Source organism: Macrobrachium nipponense, chromosome 6, assembly GCF_015104395.2.
Source record: "Macrobrachium nipponense isolate FS-2020 chromosome 6, ASM1510439v2, whole genome shotgun sequence".
Lineage (NCBI taxonomy): Eukaryota > Metazoa > Arthropoda > Malacostraca > Decapoda > Palaemonidae > Macrobrachium > Macrobrachium nipponense.
Window position 1 is genome coordinate 58084396 of NC_061108.1, and position 21675 is coordinate 58106070.

Genomic DNA, 21675 nt, shown 5'->3' on the forward strand with positions numbered 1-21675 from the left:
TATATGTACATATATATATATATATATATATATATATATATATATATATATATATATATATATATATATATATATATATATATATATATATATATATATATATATATATATACGTACATATATATATATATATATATATATATATATATATATATATATATATATATAATATATATATATATATATAATGAGCCCATAAAAACAACACTAAAAGGGTAGAAGATTATATAGCTATATTTTGGGAGCACTGTCTGTCTCCTTCAAAAGACAGGTAATGAATGAAATGAGTGACAGAGCAGTGATATTTATACCAATAAAGGAATATTACAGAAGCCCACCACTATGTCTCTCCTGTTGACTCTTTTAGAGAGGTTCATTGTATTTCTATGTTGAATCAATGCTGATTCTATCATCTGGCTTTGGAACTGACAATTATTGCTATAAATTATACTTGACATATTCCAGCTTATTTTTTATTATTATTGTTTATGTGGTTACTGAACGTTTATGTTATATTAATCCTTGGGCGAGTAATTTACCTGTAAAACTCATGTAGAATTGGCCACAGTCAAGGCAAGGGACTTTGTATACTCCTGTATCTTTGAGGACTCGCATTTGATGGACAATAATTAGGGAATTGGCAATAGGGTTAGAGTTTCCAAGTGTCAGTGTCCACGTCTTAATCCTGTCCAGGAATGGGATTTTGTTTTTATTGTTGAACTTCTCTTTAGTCATGTTTTGAGGGGGTCAGTAGAAAATCGTTTGCGTTATGAATCACTTTCTCATTTATATGGTCAGGGTACTTTAAAGATGACAGCTGCTTATGGATTAGTTCAAATTCCTTTTCCAGCAATTCTGATAACAAAAATGAGTGTATGAAAGTGAAAATGTATATGGTAAATTTGTATTCTGTCGTGTCTCTGAATATTAAAACATCAAGAAAAAGAATATTTTTGTTTGTTTCCCATTCAACTTCGAATTTTATGCTGAGCACTAATGCATTTAATTTTGAAAGAATCCTGTTGAAATTGCCCCACTTGTTATCACAAGGTATTTCATGTTAAGGTCAGCTTATGCATTTAATAAAATGCCTTTTATTCATATTTCTTCCCTGCTGTAATTTCTGTTGGATATAAATTTGTCAAAAGCAACTGTAAAATCTAGATTATTTTTCTGCCATAAGTGCCATTTATTCCTATTATCATTGTGATGTTTTGGTTTATGTTGTTTTTTGGGTTAAAGCATTTTTCAGGTTATGACACACTGCTGGAAATGAACCCCCACCATAAATGGGGGGGACTGCCTGATTGTATAATGATAAGTGTGTCAAGGATGGCAATCAACCTTTCAGTATACGTATTTACTTTTTTTCAGTATGCTGGCATTATAGTTTTGCAGCTATAGAAATCTGTATACAAAAGTTTCCTCATTTGAATAAACGGAAAGTGAATTAATTTTCCAGTATCTGCTGTACTGTATTTTTTTTCTGTGAAGAGGTTTTATGTCATTATGTGATTTTTTTTTGGAATGGGATTTTGTTTTAAGAAGTGAGTAGTCATTGTTTTTATAGAAATATTTTATTTCAGTTTAACATTGGTTCAATTTCAGAGTTTTGGATGATCTCGAAATGTATGAGCACCAGAAGCCTTTTAGCATCACTGATTATTCAGCAATGGCATCATTCCTCAATAACTTCATATATAAGGTAAACTGTAATTCATTTTGCAGTATGTGTTATACTTGACAAACATAGTTACTATTTTGCTACATAAATAGTTAGCCGTTTTCCACTCTAAATATTTTTCGTTATTCATATGTGAACTGTATTTTCTGCTTGAATTGACATTGCTTAAAAACACTGTAATAAAGGAACTTATTACATTAACCATACAGTGAGGGGTTTGATGACTATTTTGGGACCCTTAGCAGATTTTCAACATAGATTATCCTAAGCATAATTTAGCCTATAAAACTGGCCAGTGAAGTTTTACATAGTATTCGTGTTCTCGAGATTTGCAGACTCTTGTATTTTCAGATTTATCTATGGACCATATATGCCCATTATTCACGGAAAATTTGTGTATTCACGGTATTTTTCCATGAGAAATATCCACAAATTACTGTATTTTCATATCAATTTCATGATTAAATGCACTTTTTGTTGCAGTGTCTTACAGAACAATTATACAGCTGTAGGTTTCCTACGAATATCAGACAATAGATTCAAAACTTCCGCGGTGGCGCCGCCATCGCTGATGTAGGTGACGTCATCTCCCTCCACTCGAGGGAGCTGCAACTACAGCTGCCCAGGTAACATCAATTCATTCTCTGCCGGCTTCTGGTGAACATCGCTGGTCGGTGCTGACTTTTTCTTCATTTGTTGGGAAGTATATCTCTCCAATATCGGTGAAGTATTCAACTCCGTGTTTGTAGGATTGAAGCTGAATTTCTTTTTTGCAATTTTGTGGTCTTATCATGTCGGACTCTAGTCCTTCATTAGTTAGGTTTTGCGCCTGAGGGTGCAAAACTAGGTTAGTTAAATTAATTTATGATTCGTACACTAAGTGCATTAAGAGTAGGGGTTGTGAGTGCTCTAGAGAATCTACTTGTGATGAATGCAAGGATTGGAGTGAACAACAGTGGAAAGTTTTGTTTCTCACTTGGGGAAGATAATTAAGGATAGGAAGAGGAAGGTGGCTCTCAGAGCTGAAAGTAAGACTAGTTTAGCTTCTGCTTTTCTATCGAAGCACCTGCTCCTATTCCTTCTCCTTCTCCTCTTATTATGTCTCCGATCTTGAGTCCTCCTGCTCCTGTAACTCCCTTGCCAACTTCCCGTGGAGTTTCTCCTGACACCATTGCCAGTCTCGAGTCTAAATTTAAAAAGAAATTTGATGTATTAGCTAATACGGTTATGCAGTTAGGTTTATCGGTAAAGTCTTTCATAGAAAAGACTTCTAGTGAAGTGAAAAGTGTCAGTGCAGTGCAATCTGAGGGGGTGGCTGTTTGTCCCGATAGTTCTCCTAGACGTAGGTCCCTGTCCTGCTCCCCCGCCTCGGGGAGAAGACATACCGGAGGTCCAAGGGAGACTGTCGGGGTTTGCCTACAGACAGTCGCTTCCTCCGTCGATCCTGTAGTGCGACAGCAGGATTCGACTAAACACCATTGGAAAGGTGTGTCGTTCTGTAATCAGTTATCGACAGAGTCGAGTGATTCGTCACCAATTAGACGTCGTAAGTGGTGTGATTCTTCAGTCTCGCGTCCCTTGAAGAGACGTTCAACTGAAGAGGTGCTCTCTCTGTGTGAAGAGGAACAGAGAAGTAGATAACTCTCGCCCGTCGTGTAGTGTAGCTACATGGACTTCGCCTCGTATTCTTGTGACAGCGACAGCCGCCTTTGACTCGATTGTGGAACGACCGATTCTGAGTTTGTCGAGGTCTTTGACTCATCAAGCTGTCAAAAGTTTACCTTCGACTTCGCATGCTACAGATAATTTGACTGGCGCGAGACCTCCGGTGTCGATCGTGTCGAAGTCCACAACCCCAGTTGCTACGACTTCGGCTCAAGAAGACGAGAATCTAATTCCTTTACGTCGACAGTTGCAAGAGTTGATGAACTGGATGAAAGAAAGCAAACAATGTACGAAGAACAATGAGTCAAATCAAGAACCCTCACTGTGACCTATCTCTTCGGATGACAAGGAGGACTTATAAGCAGACTCTATCCCTCTCTCGTGCTATTCGAAACTCTTACGCTACCTTCTGGATATGTACCCGGATTACTTCGTAGCAGCCACTCCCAGGTCACCTGCTTCCATCTTCCTGATGAGAAGGAAGAATTTCGATCCTCTTCTCTTGAAGCTCGTACTTTCCAAGGCTGCTAAACGTTCGCTTCGTAATATAGAAGACTGGTTGAAGTTCAAGAGAGAGCTCGGGAAACCAACTTTCGCCTATCCTCCGTCGAAACTGGTTAAGAAGAGGTATAGGTTCTACGTAACCGGAGAAGCCCCCTCTATGGGAGTGTCTGCCTCCTCCCAGGGGGACTTCTCTGGCCTGGTGGATGCAAATAGGAGGTCCGCATTAGCAGCAGCTAAAATATTCTTTACATCGCCCGAGTTGGACCATTTGGTAAAGAATATTTTCAAGATTTTAGAGATTATGAGCTTCCTGGACTGGACGATCGGAGCCCTCGCTACAAAAATAGAGGACTGCCCTACTCTCCAGGAGGACCTGGCATCGGATTGGCTTGGGGTTTTGTCATGTACCGACAAATCAGTTCAGGATGGTTGCGATGAGCTGGCCTCTTTGCATTCGGGACTCTCAAGAAAAGACAGCTCTGGTGTTCTTTTGTTTCAAGAGGAGTCGCTTCGCCTCAGAAGTCCACCCTTTTGTTTTCTCCTCTCAGCAAGGATCATCTGTTTCCCGAAGAAACAGTGGCCAAGACACTTTCCACACTGGAAAAGAAATCTACTAATGACTTACTTGCTCAGTCTTCTAAGTGAGTTAAAACCCTCGACTGTGACGCCTACCACCTCAGAATCACCGCTGCAGAAGAAACCCTTTCGAGGGGGTAGGTCTAAACCGTTCGTCAGGCCTCGATCGAATTTACAACACCCGACCAAGTCCTCGACCAAACCCAACACGAAATCGTCCAAGTGATCCTTCAATCCTTCATGCTCCGGTATGGGGCAGACTGAGCCTCTTCTGGGAGGAATGGAGTCGCAGAGGGGCAGAGCCCTGGGTGACCGAAGTTCTCCGGTTCGGTTACTCCATTTCTTTCAAAGACACTCCGCCTCTATCCAATGTTCCCATCGCATTACCCGCCTACTCTCCAGGCTCAGAGAAGTTTGTAGCCTTAACCCGAGAAATAGAGACTAGATATGGATTTTTCATTATGGTAAAAAAAATAAACCCTATAAATTAGGAAAACAAAATTTATAAAAAAAACGACAAAACAAAAATTGGAAAAAAGGGCTTCATTTGATTGTTCTATAATGTCTTTCTGAGTTATATACCAAATTCCAATGTTATAGCTTTAAAACTAAGTGAGAAGATAGATTTTGAAGGTCAATAAGTATAGTTTTGAGATACGGGCGTTCAAAGGTTTTCTTCCTATTTTTATAACGACAGTGTTAATAAATAATGATTATTATGAATGTATATTTCTTTTTTGTGTATTAATAAACCAAAACTATTTTATTTATCATAATTTAATCATAATTGATGATCCCTTTGCTCATATATCGTAGCTTGGGGCACTGCATCAGGCAAGACAGGCACTCCTTCCTACGCAACTCTCTGTCTCTCCTTCACTAACTCGGCTTATTACAGTGAATTTTCTTCTTCTGTATGTTAGCTAGATGTTTTCCTAGTATTTTCCGTTTTGGCATGATGAAATATTACCGAAACTAAGATAAACAAACATAAATGCAAGAGAATGTCAATAGGTGAAATTCGAAGTTGTACTCTCTTTTTACAAAGACAATGTTAATAAATCATGATTATTATGAATTTCATATTCCTTTTTGGGTATTAATAAACCAAAACTATGTTATTTATCATAAATTAAGATCCCTTTGCTCAAAGATCGTAGCCTGGGGGACAGTGTGACGTGTGCAACCTTCCCTCTCTCTCTTCACTAACTACGCTAATATCGCATATATTATGATAGTCTGTAATCATATTAGAGCGAATTTTCTTCGTCTTTATGTTAGTGAGATGTTTTCCTTGTCTTTTCCTCATTGGCATTATAAAATTCTTGCTGAAACATAGATAAACATTAGTAAAAGCAAGCGAATGTCAGAGAAGAAACTCGAACGTGTAAACTACTTGAAGTCTGTGCTCGCACTGAATCATGGTTGAACTTGATACTCCCCTGAGTCCCCTCTGCGACTCACGGAACCTCTATAGATGCCATTTCTCACAATTTCTTTGACAATAATTATCAAAATTTACGATAACAGAAGAAATATTGCATTTTCTTGTGCGGATGAATGTTTTAGGCTTATTGAGTTATGTCTACTAATTACCCTGTAACTATGAAAGTAAGAGGAATTTTGATAAAATATTTCGTATACGTATTCTCAATTGCCATATGAAGCTCCATGAATTTTTTCATGACTTTGCATTTTTTGCCCTATACCCCCATATATAAGGGTTCCGGCTGGCCCCCTTCCGTTTAAAGAGATGTCTACTCAGACAACCGCACTTCGAAAGATTCCACCAAGGATTATCCGCTCTGGCACTGACAGGATTCAGACTGTCAGGAGTCTCGTCAGAGCGAAAGGTTTTTCGAGAAGAGTGGCAGAAGCTATCGCGAACTGCAGAAGAGATTCTTCTAACAGACTATACCAGTCTAAATGGGGAGTGTTTCGAAAATGGTGTGACAGACTAAAGTCTCTTCTGAAACATCTGTGAACGAAATAGCTGATTTCCTTCTTTTCTTAAGGGACGTTAAGTGTTTAGCACCTTCGACTATTAGGGGATACAGAGCGATGCTGGCTTCAGTTTTTAAACACAGAGGACTAGACCTATCCACGAATAGTGATCTTTCCGATCTAATTAAATCGTTCGAGACTTCCAAATCGTCAAAGGGCTCAATAGCATAGAATCTCGATATAGTTCTTAAACGGCTTTCGGGTCCTCCCTTTGAACCATTACTTTCTTGGTCTATGAGGAATCTCACCAAGAAGACGTTATTTTTAGTTGCATTGGCATCAGCTAGACGAGTTAGCGAGCTACATGCGATGGACAAAAAGGTGATGCAGTTTGCTCCGTGGAGCTCAATTTTCTCGCAAAAAACGAAAACCCTCCTAATCCGTTGCCACGTAACTTCGTTCTCAAGAACCTGACAGACTTGATAGGCCAGGAAGAAGAAGAACAGCTCTTATGTCCCGTGCAGGCATTAAGATATTACCTCCGCAGAATGGATAAGATTAGAGGGCAATCGAATCATTTGTGGTGCTGTGTTAAAAATCCCTCTCGCCCTCTCTCTAAATACGCTATTTCCTTTTTTCTGAGAAGCACAGTCTTAAGCTAACGACGCAGTGTATCCTTTACTGAGAGTGAAAGCTCACGAAGTTCGAGCGGTAGCGACTTCTCTCGCTTTTCGACATAACTTGTCGCTATCCGCTATCCTCCAAAGTACCTTTTGGAGGTCTAAATCTGTGTTTGCTACGCAATATTTGAAAGAAATCGAGACAGTGTTCGAAGATAGTAAGTTTCTCGGTCCACTTTCGGTAACTGGCATGGTGTTGGGAGAAACGACATAAGGGGTTGCTCCCTCTGCTAGCCTATGTTTCGCCTTGTATCAAGGTTGACGAGTTAAAAGGAAGTCTGGGGGTTCAATGTACCTGCAGTACTCACCAGTCATTTTAGTGTTATTTTTGGTGGGTAAAGGTTTTTATTTCGGTGTAGGTGACAGTTTTTTCATGTTGGTTATTTCTGGTCTTAGCCCAGGGCAAAGGCAATATTTTGTTGTATCTTCGTTGAGTCAGTGGTGAACACCATGACTACGAGGATATTCCACTCCATGTAGAGGCACCCATTTGTCATACTCCAAGCCTTCTACTACGTAAGATGAGCACCGACCAGAGGCAGTATTCTCCTGCAGTAGCTCTCTTACAAGGTAAGGTACAACAGGCACTAACAGTGCTTTTGGGTATACTTTATTTTCAAGAATCATATGTTATTTTTGAATTAAAACTTACATCCACAGCCCCCCATCCTTGCAATGGGTAATCAGCTGTATAATTGTTCGGTAAGACACTGCAATAAATATGGAATTTTCATTATAAAATGAAATTTTATTGCATACTTACCGAACAGTTATTAATCAAAGCCCTCCCTCCTCCCCACAGGTGGATGGCTGGGCAGAACAAATTGATGTTACCTGGGCAGTTGTACCTGTAGCTCCCTCGAGTGGAGGGAGATGACGTCACCTACATCAGCGATGGCGGCGCCACCGTGGAAGTTTTGAATCTATTGTCTGCCATTCGTAGGGAACCTACAGCTGTATAATTGTTCGGTAAGTATGCAATAAAATTTCCTTTTATAATGAAAATTCCATTTTTGTGATAAAACTATTAAGAAAACCAGATTAGCATTTTTTGTGGGCTTTTCTTGAGTTTGAACACAAATTCAAGTAATTATAAGCATTTTTATAGGGGTACTAAGTATTTGCCCTCCAAAGGATATGACAGGCAATACAGAAAATAGAGATCAGTTATCAGAGAAGAAAGACAAAAGGTAAATTAATGAACAAATATACATAGTTAAAGTACAAGGCAATTTGTTTAAGGTAGTAATACTTTACATATATGCTTTTAATTTTTTAGGTTCTAATTGCACATCCTCAGGGAGACTCTTTCACTGTCCAATGGCATGAGGAATAAAAGGCCACAATAGAACTGCAAAGTTTGACAGAGTGGCACATTTATGTTATGTTAGTGGTACTGCAGTTCAGCAAATTCGGTTGCTTTCAACAGGAAAAAGGGATTACGGATCAATTGTGATAGCAAAAGTTCTGTATTTAAGTACAACTTATGAAAAATTGATGAACGAGAGCATCCCTTGTTGGTCTAAGTCATAACAGCTAGTGGTAGGACGCCAAAACATACCATCATGAACCACCTTATTTAAAAGAGATAAATTGCTGGAAGAAGCAGACTTCAATACAGCCATAAACCAACTCCCACACTTAGTTGGAAATGCATGATTTTACAAGCCTTAGGGCCTTGTAGAGAAAGCAGCCCCGGAGAGAAAAAGAAATTAAGAAAAGAATAAGCTGTGAAAGGAATAGCAAAGAAATAAATAAGTAATAAAGTAAAACAAATATAAGAAATATTAAATGAAAAATCAAAAAGAAGACCAAACTATCTAATTACTGGAAAGGAGTAGGAGACAACCAGTTATTGAATATAGGACAATACAGTAAAACTTTAAAGTGATCAATTAACATAAATAAAGGCAATGTACTGACACACACACACACACACACACACACACACACACATATATATATATATATTATAATATATAATATAATATAAATATTTTAAATAAAATAATATATAATATATAAGTTAAATAATAATATATATATATATATTAATAATTATTATATATATAATATATATATATATATATATATATATACTAATATTAATTAATATATATATATATATATATATATATATATATATATATTATATATATATATATATAAATATATATATATAGATATATATATATATATATATATATATATATATATATATACTATATATATATATATATATATATATTATATATATATATATATATATATATATATATATATATATATATATATATATATATATATATATATATATATATATATATATACATATATATCATAATATACATATATATAGATATACATATATATATATATATATATATATATATATATATATATAGATATATATACATATATATTATATAGATATATATATATATATATATACATATACATATATATATATATATATATATATATATATATATATATATATATATATATATATGTATATATATATATTAACAGTCAACCCACTATTCATGGACTCACGATTTGCTGACTCACCTATTCATGGGATTTTTCTATAGGGCGGATATACCCATTATTCAAAGAAAATTCGCCTATTTGTGGTATTTTCCACTAAGAAATATTAACAAATTACTGTATTTTCATATAACTTTTGTCACTAAATGCACTTCTTGTGATAAAACTATTAAAATACTCAGGTAGAAGTATTTATAGATGGACTTTTTTTGTGTTTTAACTATCAAAATAGGTAGTTCTAAGAGTTTCTAGGCATTTGTTACCATTTACGACAAATTTAGCTATTTGCATGGGGTCTGGTAACCGTCCCCCGCGAACATGCGGGTCTACTGCATATATATATATATATATATATATATATATATATATATATATATATATATATATATATATATATATATATATATTTCTGGGCTCAGCTCGTGTCGCTGCGCGAAATATCCTTTAATCTATTATTTCTAGGGTAAATGTACTAACACATACCAGAGAATAAATAAATAAAGAAAAAGGTCAGTACAACTGACTCGCTCACCCTCCAAGAGGGTGTCGGTATGAACACTATGGCGAGTGAGACCACTACCACGAGCCAAATGCCAATAGAATTCTCCCACTACAAAATCCCCCCAAGAGGAGAGCCGACCCACAGAGTGGGCAGCAACTACTACTACTCCATCCCATGCTCCCGACTGCTGCGCCTCTGGTGGCCATCCTTTTCAGTTAGCGCACACGATACACACGTGCCCTTTTTTACTCTGTGTTTTTTGTGCCCTTTTCTTTGGATTTCTTTATCATGGAGCGTGCAGCCATCGCAGCAGCTAAGTTAAGTACTCAGTGTTTATTGCTATTTGGTTTTTTCCGGCCCTGAGCCCGTATTTGCCGTTTTTTAGGTATAAATACGAACTCTAGGTCGGAAGCATGGCAGCATGGTTCTGCCTCGTGGTGGGTTCGTTCTTGGTCGCCCATACCCAGAACATTCCCTTACTTAAGTACGCTCTATTTTAATCATCCGCTTTGTTTAGGGTACGGTCTACACGGTTTTGTCATGCATGCATGTCTTTTACCTTATGTAGGCTCCTTCCATCCAGACCCTAGCCACGGCTCTTAGTATCGGCCTCGGCTAGCTTTGAGTGGTAGACTTTCCTTCGGGTTAGTCGTACACTCCTGGATTTTTTCTCCTACTATTTTGTTTTCTTTCTTTCATAATTATTCATTTGAATTATTTTATATGATATTTGTTCAGGTTAGTTAGGCGTCTGGCTTTGCTTAGCCTAGGTTGTGGCCCATAGGGCCTATATGCTACCGCTCTTCAGTTCGGTTGCTTCCCGATAGCATCTCTCTGATCAGCTGGTTATGTTTCTAGGCTTTGTTGTCCATTGTTTTGTACTTACCGCCCCGTGGTCACTACGTGATCACGGGGCAGCCAGACGCCTGTCCAGTCACCTTCCCCCCCTCCCGCTCTTCCATAGAGTCGGGGGGGTGGGTCGGTCTGCCCATGCTCGCTCCGCATACCCGAGCCTGCCTCCCTCTCTCCCCCCAGGCGGAGGGAGTAGAGGGACGGGACAGACCCAGACTGGACTCGACCTCTCCGGCTTCTCGGTCCGGCCGGATGGTAAGGTGGGGGGGGACTGGCCTTTCCCCCCTCCGTTGCTACTCCGTCGCTCCGTTGCTAGCCCGAGTCTGTATGTCCTCTCGCTCTTTCCCACCTTACTAGGGCTCCTTTACTACCGGAGACCTGGCATCCAGCGGAAAGGTGCTAGTCCACCCAGCAGGGTGGACCGGGGCATACAGTTGGTCCCTTCTAACCACTCCGTCTCGCTGAGTTACGACACTCCGCCACGCACTGGACTTAGTCCGGTACGTTCGAGTTTTATAGGTTTAAGATCTATTATGTTAAACTAGTAAGTTTATCTTAAGCTACCTTAAACCATCCCCCCTCCCTTACCTGTCTCACCGGATCTCTCCGGGGTTATAGCCTATTCAGGCGATAAGGGAGGGGTTATGCCCAAATTTTTTCCGAGCTCCGGCATGCAACGGAGTTCTTCTGTCCTTTAGCCTGTAAGTGATAGTCTTTAAGATACTCATGTGTCTTTTCACTTACAGACCACCAACTGTGAGCATCCGGGATGCGCCGCCACACTTCAAGACCCATGTGGACATGAAGTTTGCCGGTCCCATGCTCCATGCGCGACTCCGCACGGGGACATCCAGGTCTGGTACCACGAGACGTGTACCATCTGTTATGATCTGGTGAGCCAGCTCTTAGACGGGGTAAGTATTCCAACTCCGTTAACTGGTCCTCATTTGTTATAGTGCTTAAGTTTTTACATTAATCTCCCTAACTTAAGATAAAATTCATGGGGTTTTGTAGCCCCTATAATTTTAAGTTAAGCTTTTAAATTGGTTTTAGTTTTAAGTTTAATCTTAAAATCTAATCAATACCCTCTCTTCCAGGCTCCGGCTGTGAGGGATACCGCACTGGCAACCCTGCGGGCCTGGGTCGGCGGTTTTGGGAAGAACGCCGCCAAGGGTATGCCCTACATTCTTGAGAAGAAGTTGGCGGTACTAATCTTCTCCGGAGGCAAGGCTACAGGCTACGTCGACCCAGCAGAGGCGGCCCCGACTATCGCTTTCATCCAGCAACAGCTGGCTGCCTCGTTGACGGACCAAGGCCAGGACATCTCCTCGGAAGTCGCAACGCTCGATATTAATGTTGAACCTATGGTAGGTGTAGACGACCTGTTGGTCGAGGTAGGTACGTTGGACACCCAAGGGATGCCCTTGGGTGCAACTGGATCTTCTACCCCTGCAACCTCTCCATCCTTCCAAGGCTTTACAGGTAATGAACTATATACTTCTCCTGACGCTTCCGTTTTAGACCCAGGTCAAAAGGTCAAGCAGTGAAAACCTTGACGAAGACGTCGTCGTCGTCTAAAAAGACGGCGTCGGCGTCGTCTTCTTCTCGTAAGTCTCCGGCTAGAAATCCCGGAGCAGAGAGATCTAAAGCTTCTGGGTCCGGCTCTAAGTCCTCTAGGAGTAAATCCTCCAGGGAGAGATCTCATACTCCAGCGGAGTCGTCAGTTCCGCTACCTTTGGTTCCGGTTCAGAGCCACCCTTCCACCTCCGCAGCAGCTCCGGCTTTGGACTCCAACGCTGGTCTGTTGCAACAAGTGGGCGATCTGGTTGGTTCTCTGAAAAACAGCATGGAACAAATGATCTCCCGGTTGTCTGATAGGATCACCTCTCAGGACAACATTATAGCCGGACTGAGCCAAGCTCCACTAGCCTCTTCTCCACCTTTCAGCACAGGGGGAGCCCAATTACCCCCGTATGACTCTCTACCTCCGTTCTCAATGAACAACCCTTGGAGAGTAGCGTCATACGCCCCCTTCCAAGACGGGCTTATCTCTATCCCGGAATGTGGAACTCGGAGGATTGAAGACTTCGAGTTCTACCCGGAAGACCTTCAGCCTCCGTTCATCGGCTACGCCAGGCTCACCGCCTCAGCCATGACTCGGGACGATAAGGTACCAAAAGAGACAGTCCTCTATTCACGAGACCAGGCTCAGAGAGAATGGCTCAGGTGTCTAGAGGACATGGATTGTTCCAACACGAAAATCCAACCTTTTAAGAGTCCGTTTACGATCTTTACGATGGAAGAGAGTACCCCGCTCCCTTTCTTGACAAAGATCGCGACAACCACCATTCCAGCAGCCCAGAAGGGGATTCCATGCCTCAGCTGAAGGAAGCAGATCCTACGTCTCCTTTACTTCCTTCAGCCGGTGAATTGTGGGAAGATTTGCCCAACACCTTCTCAGCTGGCAAACTCAAACCAGACTGTGCTATGGAGCAGTTTGGTGAGGAAGCTACCTAGGCTTCCAGATAGCCTTATTCAGGCGGAATTCGATGCCAAATCGCGGTTAGCCAGGTCTATTAATTCCATGGCTATGACCGAGGTGGCTACCATTGCCTATGGGTCGGAGCCACTCTTTAAGCTTCTTACCAAATCTTTGACTCAAACGGTGCAGTCGGATATGTTTGAGTTCGCCACTGCTAGGACGAATTGTAGGAAACATGTCCTACAAGAAGCAACAATTCGGCACGAGCCGAATAAGTTGCTTTACGGTCAAGCAATTCTGGGGAGCAAGACCTCTTCCCAGAAGCGATGGTGAAGGAGGTTCAGGCAGAGGCTACGAGATTGAACCAAAGCCTTAAAGACCGTTGGGGTCTTACGGCCAAGAGACGACAGGATCAAGCCGGTAAGGGTAAGGCTTCAAGGAAACCCAGACGTTTCCAGCCCTACCAGAAGAAACAGCCACGCTTTTCTCAGCAGGTTCCGGCTGTTCCCTTGGTGCAAACAGCCCAACCTTCTACCTCAAAGGCTCAATCGCAGCCGATTTATGTTATCTCCCCTCAGCCTCAACCCTCCACCTCTTACGCTCTCTCTCCAGCCTACAATCAGGTCTTCGAGGGTCAAGCTTCCCAGGAAGTATGACCGCTCGGGTAGGGAGGCAGAGGTAAGCGATCCTTTCGTGGGAGAGGATCGGGAGGTCCCTTTAATAGAGGAAAGCATTTCAGGGGAGGCCGAGGAGGCTACCAAAACCAATGAGGATTTTCAGGTAGGAGGGAGGCTGTTTCACTTTCGCCACCGGTGGAACTTCAGCAAGTGGGCTCAGAGCATTGTGTCAAAAGGCCTGGGTTGGAGCTGGTTAGCGAGCCCACCCCCATCCAGACCTTTCCCCCGCCAACTTCCTTCCAAAGGAAAAATTGACGGAGTATGCGGAGGATCTCCTTCAGAAAGGAGCTATAGCGAGAGTCAACAGGTTAAAATTTCAAGGTCGCTTGTTCAGCAGCGTGCCGAAGAAAGGCTCACAAAAAAGAAGGGTAATCTTAGACTTGTCCCACTTAAACTTAGCCATTCGCTGCGACAAGTTCAAGATGCTCAGGATCTCGCAGCGGGCGGACCCTTACTTCCCCGTGGGGGGCCGTCACCACCTCTATCGATCTTACAGACGCTTACTATCATATCCCTATTGCAAGACACTTCCGTCCGTATCTGGGCTTCAAGATAGGAGACCAGACATTCTCCTTCAAGGTAGTTCCTTTCGGGCTCAACGTAGCACCCAGGGTGTTCACGAAGCTGGCGGAAGTAGTAGTTCAACAACTAAGATCGCAAGGGGTTATGGTAGTAGCGTATCTCGACGATTGGTTGATCTGGGCTTCAACAGTCGAGGAATGCAACAGAGCAACACTGAAAGTGATTCAGTTCCTGGAATATCTAGGCTTCAAGATAAACAGGACCAAGTCAAGACTCACTCCAGAGTCAAACTTTCAGTGGCTGGGCATTCAATGGAATCTATCCTCCCATACTCTGTCGATTCCATCAACCAAGAGGAAAGAAATAGCGAAGTCAGTCAAGCAATTTCTGAGTCACAAACTGGCGTCAAGAAGAACTCAGGAAAGGATCCTGGGTTCACTCCAGTTTGCATCAGTGACAAACATCCTGATGAAAGCCAAACTGAAAGACCTAACCAGAATCTGGCGCTCACGAGCAAATGTCAGGTCCAGGGACAAATTATCCTCAGTCCCTCTGATTCTACGGAATCGACTCCGGCCGTGGGCGAAAGTCAAGAACTTGTCGGTATCAGTGCCCCTTCAGTTTCCTACACCAGGGATTACCATCCACACAGACGCTTCATTAAGCGTTGGGGAGGATATTCCCAGTTCAAGAAAGTTCAAGGAACGTGGTCACCTCAGTTCCGCCAGTTCCATATAAACGTACTGGAAGCAATGGCAGTGTTCTTGACTCTGAAAAGGTTACGTCCGCCAAAGTACTCCCATATAAAGCTAGTCTTGGACAGTGCAGTGGTAGTACATTGTATAAACAGAGGAGGCTCCAAATCACGTCATCTAAATCATGTCATGGTAGCCATCTTCTCCCTGGCGGACAAGTTCAGTTGGCATCTCTCCTCCACCCACATAGCTGGAGTGAGAAACGTCATAGCAGATGCTCTATCCCGATCAGTACCTCTAGAGTCGGAATGGTCACTGGACAACAGTTCGTTCCAATGGATTCTTCAGAGAGTTCCAGGCCTACAAGTGGATCTCTTCGCATCTCAAGCGAACCACAAACTCCCATGTTATGTGGCCCCCAACCTGGACCCTCTGGCCTATGCCACGGACGCCCTGGCTCTAGACTGGAACAACTGGGAGAAGATTTATGTCTTTCCTCCAGTGAATCTTCTCATGAAGGTGTTGAACAAACTCAGGTCATTCGAGGGTCAAGTGGCTCTAGTAGCCCCAGACTGGCCGAAGAGCAATTGGTACCCTCTAATTCTGGAACTGGGTCTTCGCCCTCTTCGGATTCCCAGTCCCAGGCTCTCCCAGTCAGTACAAACGAAGACTGTGTTCGCTTCCTCAGGGATTCTCAAAACCCTAACTTTATGGATTTCATGAAGTTTGCAGCGAAAAGGGATGGTAATTCCTGGTGGAGGAAACTGAAGGGGCACTGATACCGATAAGTTCTTGACTTTCGCCCACGGCCGGAGTCGATTCCGTAGAATCAGAGGGACTGAGGATAATTTGTCCCTGGACCTGACATTTGCCCGTGAGCGCCAGATTCTGGTTAGGTCTTTCAGTTTGGCTTTCATCAGGATGCTTGTCACTGATGCAAACTGGAGTGAACCCAGGATCCTTTCCTGAGTTCTTCTTGACGCCAGTTTGTGACTCAGAAATTGCTTGACTGACTTCGCTATTTCTTTCCTCTTGGTTGATGGAATCGACAGAGTATGGGAGGATAGATTCCATTGAATGCCTAGCCACTGAAAGTTTGACTCTGGAGTGAGTCTTGACTTGGTCCTGTTTATCTTGAAGCCTAGATATTCCCGGAACTGAATCACTTTCAGTGTTGCTCTGTTGCATTCCTCGACTGTTGAAGCCCAGATCAACCAATCGTCGAGATACGCTACTACCATAACCCCTTGCGATCTTAGTTGTTGAACTACTACTTCCGCCAGCTTCGTGAACACCCTGGGTGCTACGTTGAGCCCGAAAGGAACTACCTTGAAGGAGAATGTCTGGTCTCCTATCTTGAAGCCCAGATACGGACGGAAGTGTCTTGCAATAGGGATATGATAGTAAGCGTCTGTAAGATCGATAGAGGTGGTGACGGCCCCACGGGGAAGTAAGGTCCGCACCTGCGAGATCGTGAGCATCTTGAACTTGTCGCAGCGAATGGCTAAGTTTAAGCGGGACAAGTCTAAGATTACCCTTCTTTTTTGTGAGCCTTTCTTTGGCACGCTGAACAAGCGACCTTGAAATTTTAACCTGTTGACTCTCGCTATAGCTCCTTTCTGAAGGAGATCCTCCGCATACTCCGTCAATTCCTTGGAAGGAAGTTGGCGGAAAGGTCTGGATGGGGGTGGGCTCGCTAACCAGCTCCAACCCAGGCCTTTTGACACAATGCTCTGAGCCCACTTGCTGAAGTTCCACCGGTGGCGAAAGTGAAACAGCCTCCCTCCTACCTGAAAATCCTCATTGGTTTTGGTAGCCTCCTCGGCCTCCCCTGAAGTGCTTGGCTCTATTAAAGGGACCTCCCGATCCTCTCCCACGAAAGGATCGCTTACCTCTGCCTCCCTTACCCGAGCGGTCATACTTCTGGGAAGGCTTGACCCTCGAAGACCTGATTGTAGGCTTGAGAGAGAGCGTAAGAGGTGGAGGGTTGAGGCTGAGGGGAGATAACATAAATCGGCTGTGATTGAGCCTTTGAGGTAGAGGGTTGGGCTGTTTGCACCAAGGGAACAGCCGGAACCTGCTGAGAAAAGCGTGGCTGTTTCTTCTGGTAGGGCTGGAAACGTCTGGGTTTCCTTTGAGCCTTACCCTTACCGCTTGATCCTGTCGTCTCTTGGCCGTAAGACCCCAACGGGTCTTTAAGGCTTTGGTTCAATCTCGTAGCCTCTGCCTGAACCTCCTTCACCATCGCTTCTGGGAAGAGGTTCTGCTCCCCAAGATGCTTGACGTAAGCAACTTATTCGGCTCGTGCCGAATTGTTGCTTCTTGTAGGACATGCTTCCTACAATTCGTCCTAGCAGTGGCGAACTCAAACATATCCGACTGCACCGTTTGAGTCAAAGATTTGGTAAGAAGCTTAAAGAGTGGCTCTGATCCATAGGCAATGGTAGCCACCTCGGTCATAGCCATGGAATTAATAGACCTGGCTAACCGCGATTTGGAATCGAATTCCGCCTGAATAAGGCTATCTGGAAGCCTAGGTAGCTTCTCACCAAACTGCTCCATAGCACAGTCCGGTTTGAGTTTGCCAGCTGAGAAGGTGTTGGGCAAATCTTCCCATAATTCACCGGCTGAAGGAAGTAAAGGAGACGTAGGATCTGCTTCCTTCAGCTGAGGCATGGAATCCCCCTTCTGCGGCTGCTGGAAATGGTGCAGTTTGTCGCGATCTTTGTCAAGAAAGGGAGCGGGGTACTCTCTTCCATCGTAAAGATCGTAAACGGACTCTTAAAAGGTTGGATTTTCGTGTTGGAACAATCCATGTCCTCTAGACACCTGAGCCATTCTCTCTGAGCCTGGTCTCGTGAATAGAGGACTGTCTCTTTTGGTACCTTATCGTCCCTAGTCATGGCTGAGGCGGTGAGCCTGGCGTAGCCGATGAACGGAGGCTGAAGGTCTTCCGGGTAGAACTCGAAGTCTTCAATCCTCCGAGTTCCACATTCCGGGATAGAGATAAAGCCCGTCTTGGAAGGGGCGTATGACGCTACTCTCCAAGGGTTGTTCATTGAGAACGGAGGTAGAGAGTCATACGGGGTAATTGGGCTCCCCTGTGCTGAAAGGTGGAGAAGAGGCTAGTGGAGCTTGGCTCAGTCCGGCTATAATGTTGTCCTGAGAGGTGATCCTGTCAGACAACCGGGAGATCATTTGTTCCATGCTGTTTTTCAGAGAACCAACCAGATCGCCCACTTGTTGCAACAGACCAGCGTTGGAGTCCAAAGCCGGAGCTGCTGCGGAGGTGGAAGGGTGGCTCTGAACCGGAACCAAGGGAAGCGGAACTGACGACTCCGCTGGAGTATGAGATCTCTCCCTGGAGGATTTACTCCTAGAGGACTTAGAGCCGGACCCAGAAGCTTTAGATCTCTCTGCTCCGGGATTCCTAGCCGGAGACTTACGAGAAGAAGATGACGCCGACGCAGACTTTTTTAGACGACGACGACGTCTTCGTCAAGGTTTTCACTGCTTGACCTTTGACCTTGGGTCTAACGGAAGCGTCAGGAGAAGTATATAGTTCATTACCCGTAAAGCCTTGGAAGGATGGAGAGGTTGCAGGGGTAGAAGATCCAGTAGCACCCAAGGGCATCCCTTGGGTGTCCAACGTACCTACCTCGACCAACAGGTCGTCTACACCTACCATAGGTTCAACATTAATATCAAGCGTCGCGACTTCCGAGGAGATGTCCTGGCCTTGGTCCGTCAACGAGGCAGCCAGCTGTTGCTGGATGAAAGCGATAGTCGGGGCCGCCTCTGCCTGGGTCGACGTAGCCTGTAGCCTTGCCTCCGGGGAAGATTAGTACCGCCAACTTCTTCTCAAGAATGTAGGGCATACCCTTGGCGGCGTTCTTCCCAAAACCGCCGACCCAGGCCCGCAGGGTTGCCAGTGCGGTATCCCTCACAGCCGGAGCCTGGAAGAGAGGGTATTGATTAGATTTTAAGATTAAACTTAAAACTAAAATCAATTTAAAAGCTTAAAATTATAGGGGCTACAAAACCCCATGAATTTTATCTTAAGTTAGGGATTAATGTAAAAACTTAAGCACTATAACAAATGAAGACCAGTTAACGGAGTTGGAATACTTACCCCGTCTAAGAGCTGGCTCACCAGATCATAACAAATGGTACACGTCTCGTGGTACCAGACCTGGATGTCCCCGTGCGGAGTCGCGCATGGAGCATGGGACCGGCAAACTTCATGTCCACATGGGTCTTGAAGTGTGGCGGCGCATCCCGGATGCTCACAGTTGGTGGTCTGTAAGTGAAAAGACACATGAGTATCTTAAAGACTATCACTTACAGGCTAAAGGACAGAAGAACTCCGTTGCATGCCGGAGCTCGGAAAAAATTTGGGCATAACCCCTCCCTTATCGCCTGAATAGGCTATAACCCCGGAGAGATCCGGTGAAACAGGTAAGGGAGGGGGATGGTTTAAGGTAGCTTAAGATAAACTTACTAGTTTAACATAATAGATCTTAAACCTATAAAACTCGAACGTACCGGACTAAGACCAGTGCGTGGCGGAGTGTCGTAACTCAGCGAGACGGAGTGGTTAGAAGGGACCAACTGTCTGCCCCGGTCCACCCTGCTGGGTGGACTAGCCCCTTTCCGCTGGATGCCAGGTCTCCGGTAGTAAAGGAGCCCTAGTAAGGTGGGAAAGAGCGAGAGGACATACAGACTCGGGCTAGCAACGGAGCGACGGAGTAGCAACGGAGGGGGGGAAAGGCCAGTCCCCCCCCACCTTACCATCCGGCCGGACCGAGAAGCCGGAGAGGTCGAGTCCAGTCTGGATCTGTCCCGTCCCTCTACTCCCTCCGCCTGGGGGGAGAGAGGGAGGCGGGCTCGGGTATGCGGAGCGAGCATGGGCAGACCGACCCACCCCCCCCGACTCTATGGAAGAGCGGGAGGGGGGGAAGGTGACTGGACAGGCGTCTGGCTGCCCCGTGATCATGTAGTGACCATGGGGCGGTAAGTACAAAACAATGGACAACATAGCCTAGAAAACATAACCAGCTGATCAGAGAGATGCTATCGGGAAGCAACCGAACTGAAGAGTCGGTAGCATATAGGCCCTATGGCCACCACCTAGGCTAAGCAAAGCCAGACGCCTAACTAACCTAAACAAATATCATATAAATAATTCAAATGAATAATATGAAAAGAAAAGAAAACAAAATAGTAGGAGAAAAAATCCAGGAGTGTACGACTAACCCGAAGGAAAGTCTACCACTCAAAGCTAGCCGAGGCCGATACTAAGAGCCGTGGCTAGGGTCTGGATGGAAGGAGCCTACATAAGGTAAAAGACATGCATGCATGACAAAACCGTGTAGACCGTACCCTAAACAAAGCGGATGATTAAAATAGAGCGTACTTAAGTAAGGGGATGTTCTGGGTATGGGCGACCAAGAACGAACCCACCACGAGGCAGAACATGCTGCCATGCTTCCGACCTAGAGTTCGTATTTATACCTAAAAAACGGCAAATACGGGCTCAGGGCCGGAAAAAAAACCAAATAGCAATAAACACTGAGTACTTAACTTAGCTGCTGCGATGGCTGCACGCTCCATGATAAAGAAATCCAAAGAAAAGGGCACAAAAAACACAGAGTAAAAAAGGGCACGTGTGAATCGTGTGCGCTAACTGAAAAGGATGACCACCAGAGGCGCAGCAGTCGGCAGCATGGGATGGAGTAGTAGTAGTTGCTGCCCACTCTGTGGGTCGGCTCTCCTCTTGTGGGGATTTTGTAGTGGGAGATTTCTATTGGCATTCGGCTCGTGGTAGTGGTCTCACTCGCCATACTGTTCATACCGACACCCTCTTGGAGGGTGAGCGAGTCAGTTGTACTGACCTTTTTCTTTATTTATTTATTCTCTGGTATGTGTTAGTACATTTACCCTAGAAATAATAGATTAAAGGATATTTCGCGCAGCGACACGAGCTGAGCCCAGAAAAGGGATTTTGACGTAAGGAAATATCTATTTCTGGGCGATTGGCTCGTGTTGCCAGCGAAATCCCGCCCTACCCATCCCATCGCCCAAGATTGTCTGCTAACTTCAGGATGGCCACCAGAGGCGCAGCAGTCGGGAGCATGGGATGGAGTAGTAGTAGTTGCTGCCCACTCTGTGGGTCGGCTCTCCTCTTGGGGGGATTTTGTAGTGGGAGAATTCTATTGGCATTTGGCTCGTGGTAGTGGTCTCACTCGCCATAGTGTTCATACCGACACCCTCTTGGAGGGTGAGCGAGTCAGTTGTACTGACCTTTTTCTTTATTTATTTATTCTCTGGTATGTGTTAGTA

The 21675-nt window shown here is 43.9% G+C and overlaps 1 protein-coding gene across 4 annotated transcripts in view; it reads left to right on the forward strand.

Annotated features, from left to right (window-relative positions):
* Positions 1-21675, forward strand: part of LOC135216336 (ubiquitin-protein ligase E3B-like) — a 776183-nt gene that overhangs the window by 588209 nt on the left and 166299 nt on the right. For all 4 annotated transcript variants that reach the window (XM_064251540.1, XM_064251539.1, XM_064251543.1 and 1 more), the window contains exon 11: positions 1609-1705. In XM_064251540.1, coding sequence (XP_064107610.1) covers positions 1609-1705 — 97 coding nt within the window. The remainder of the gene's footprint in view (positions 1-1608; positions 1706-21675) is intronic.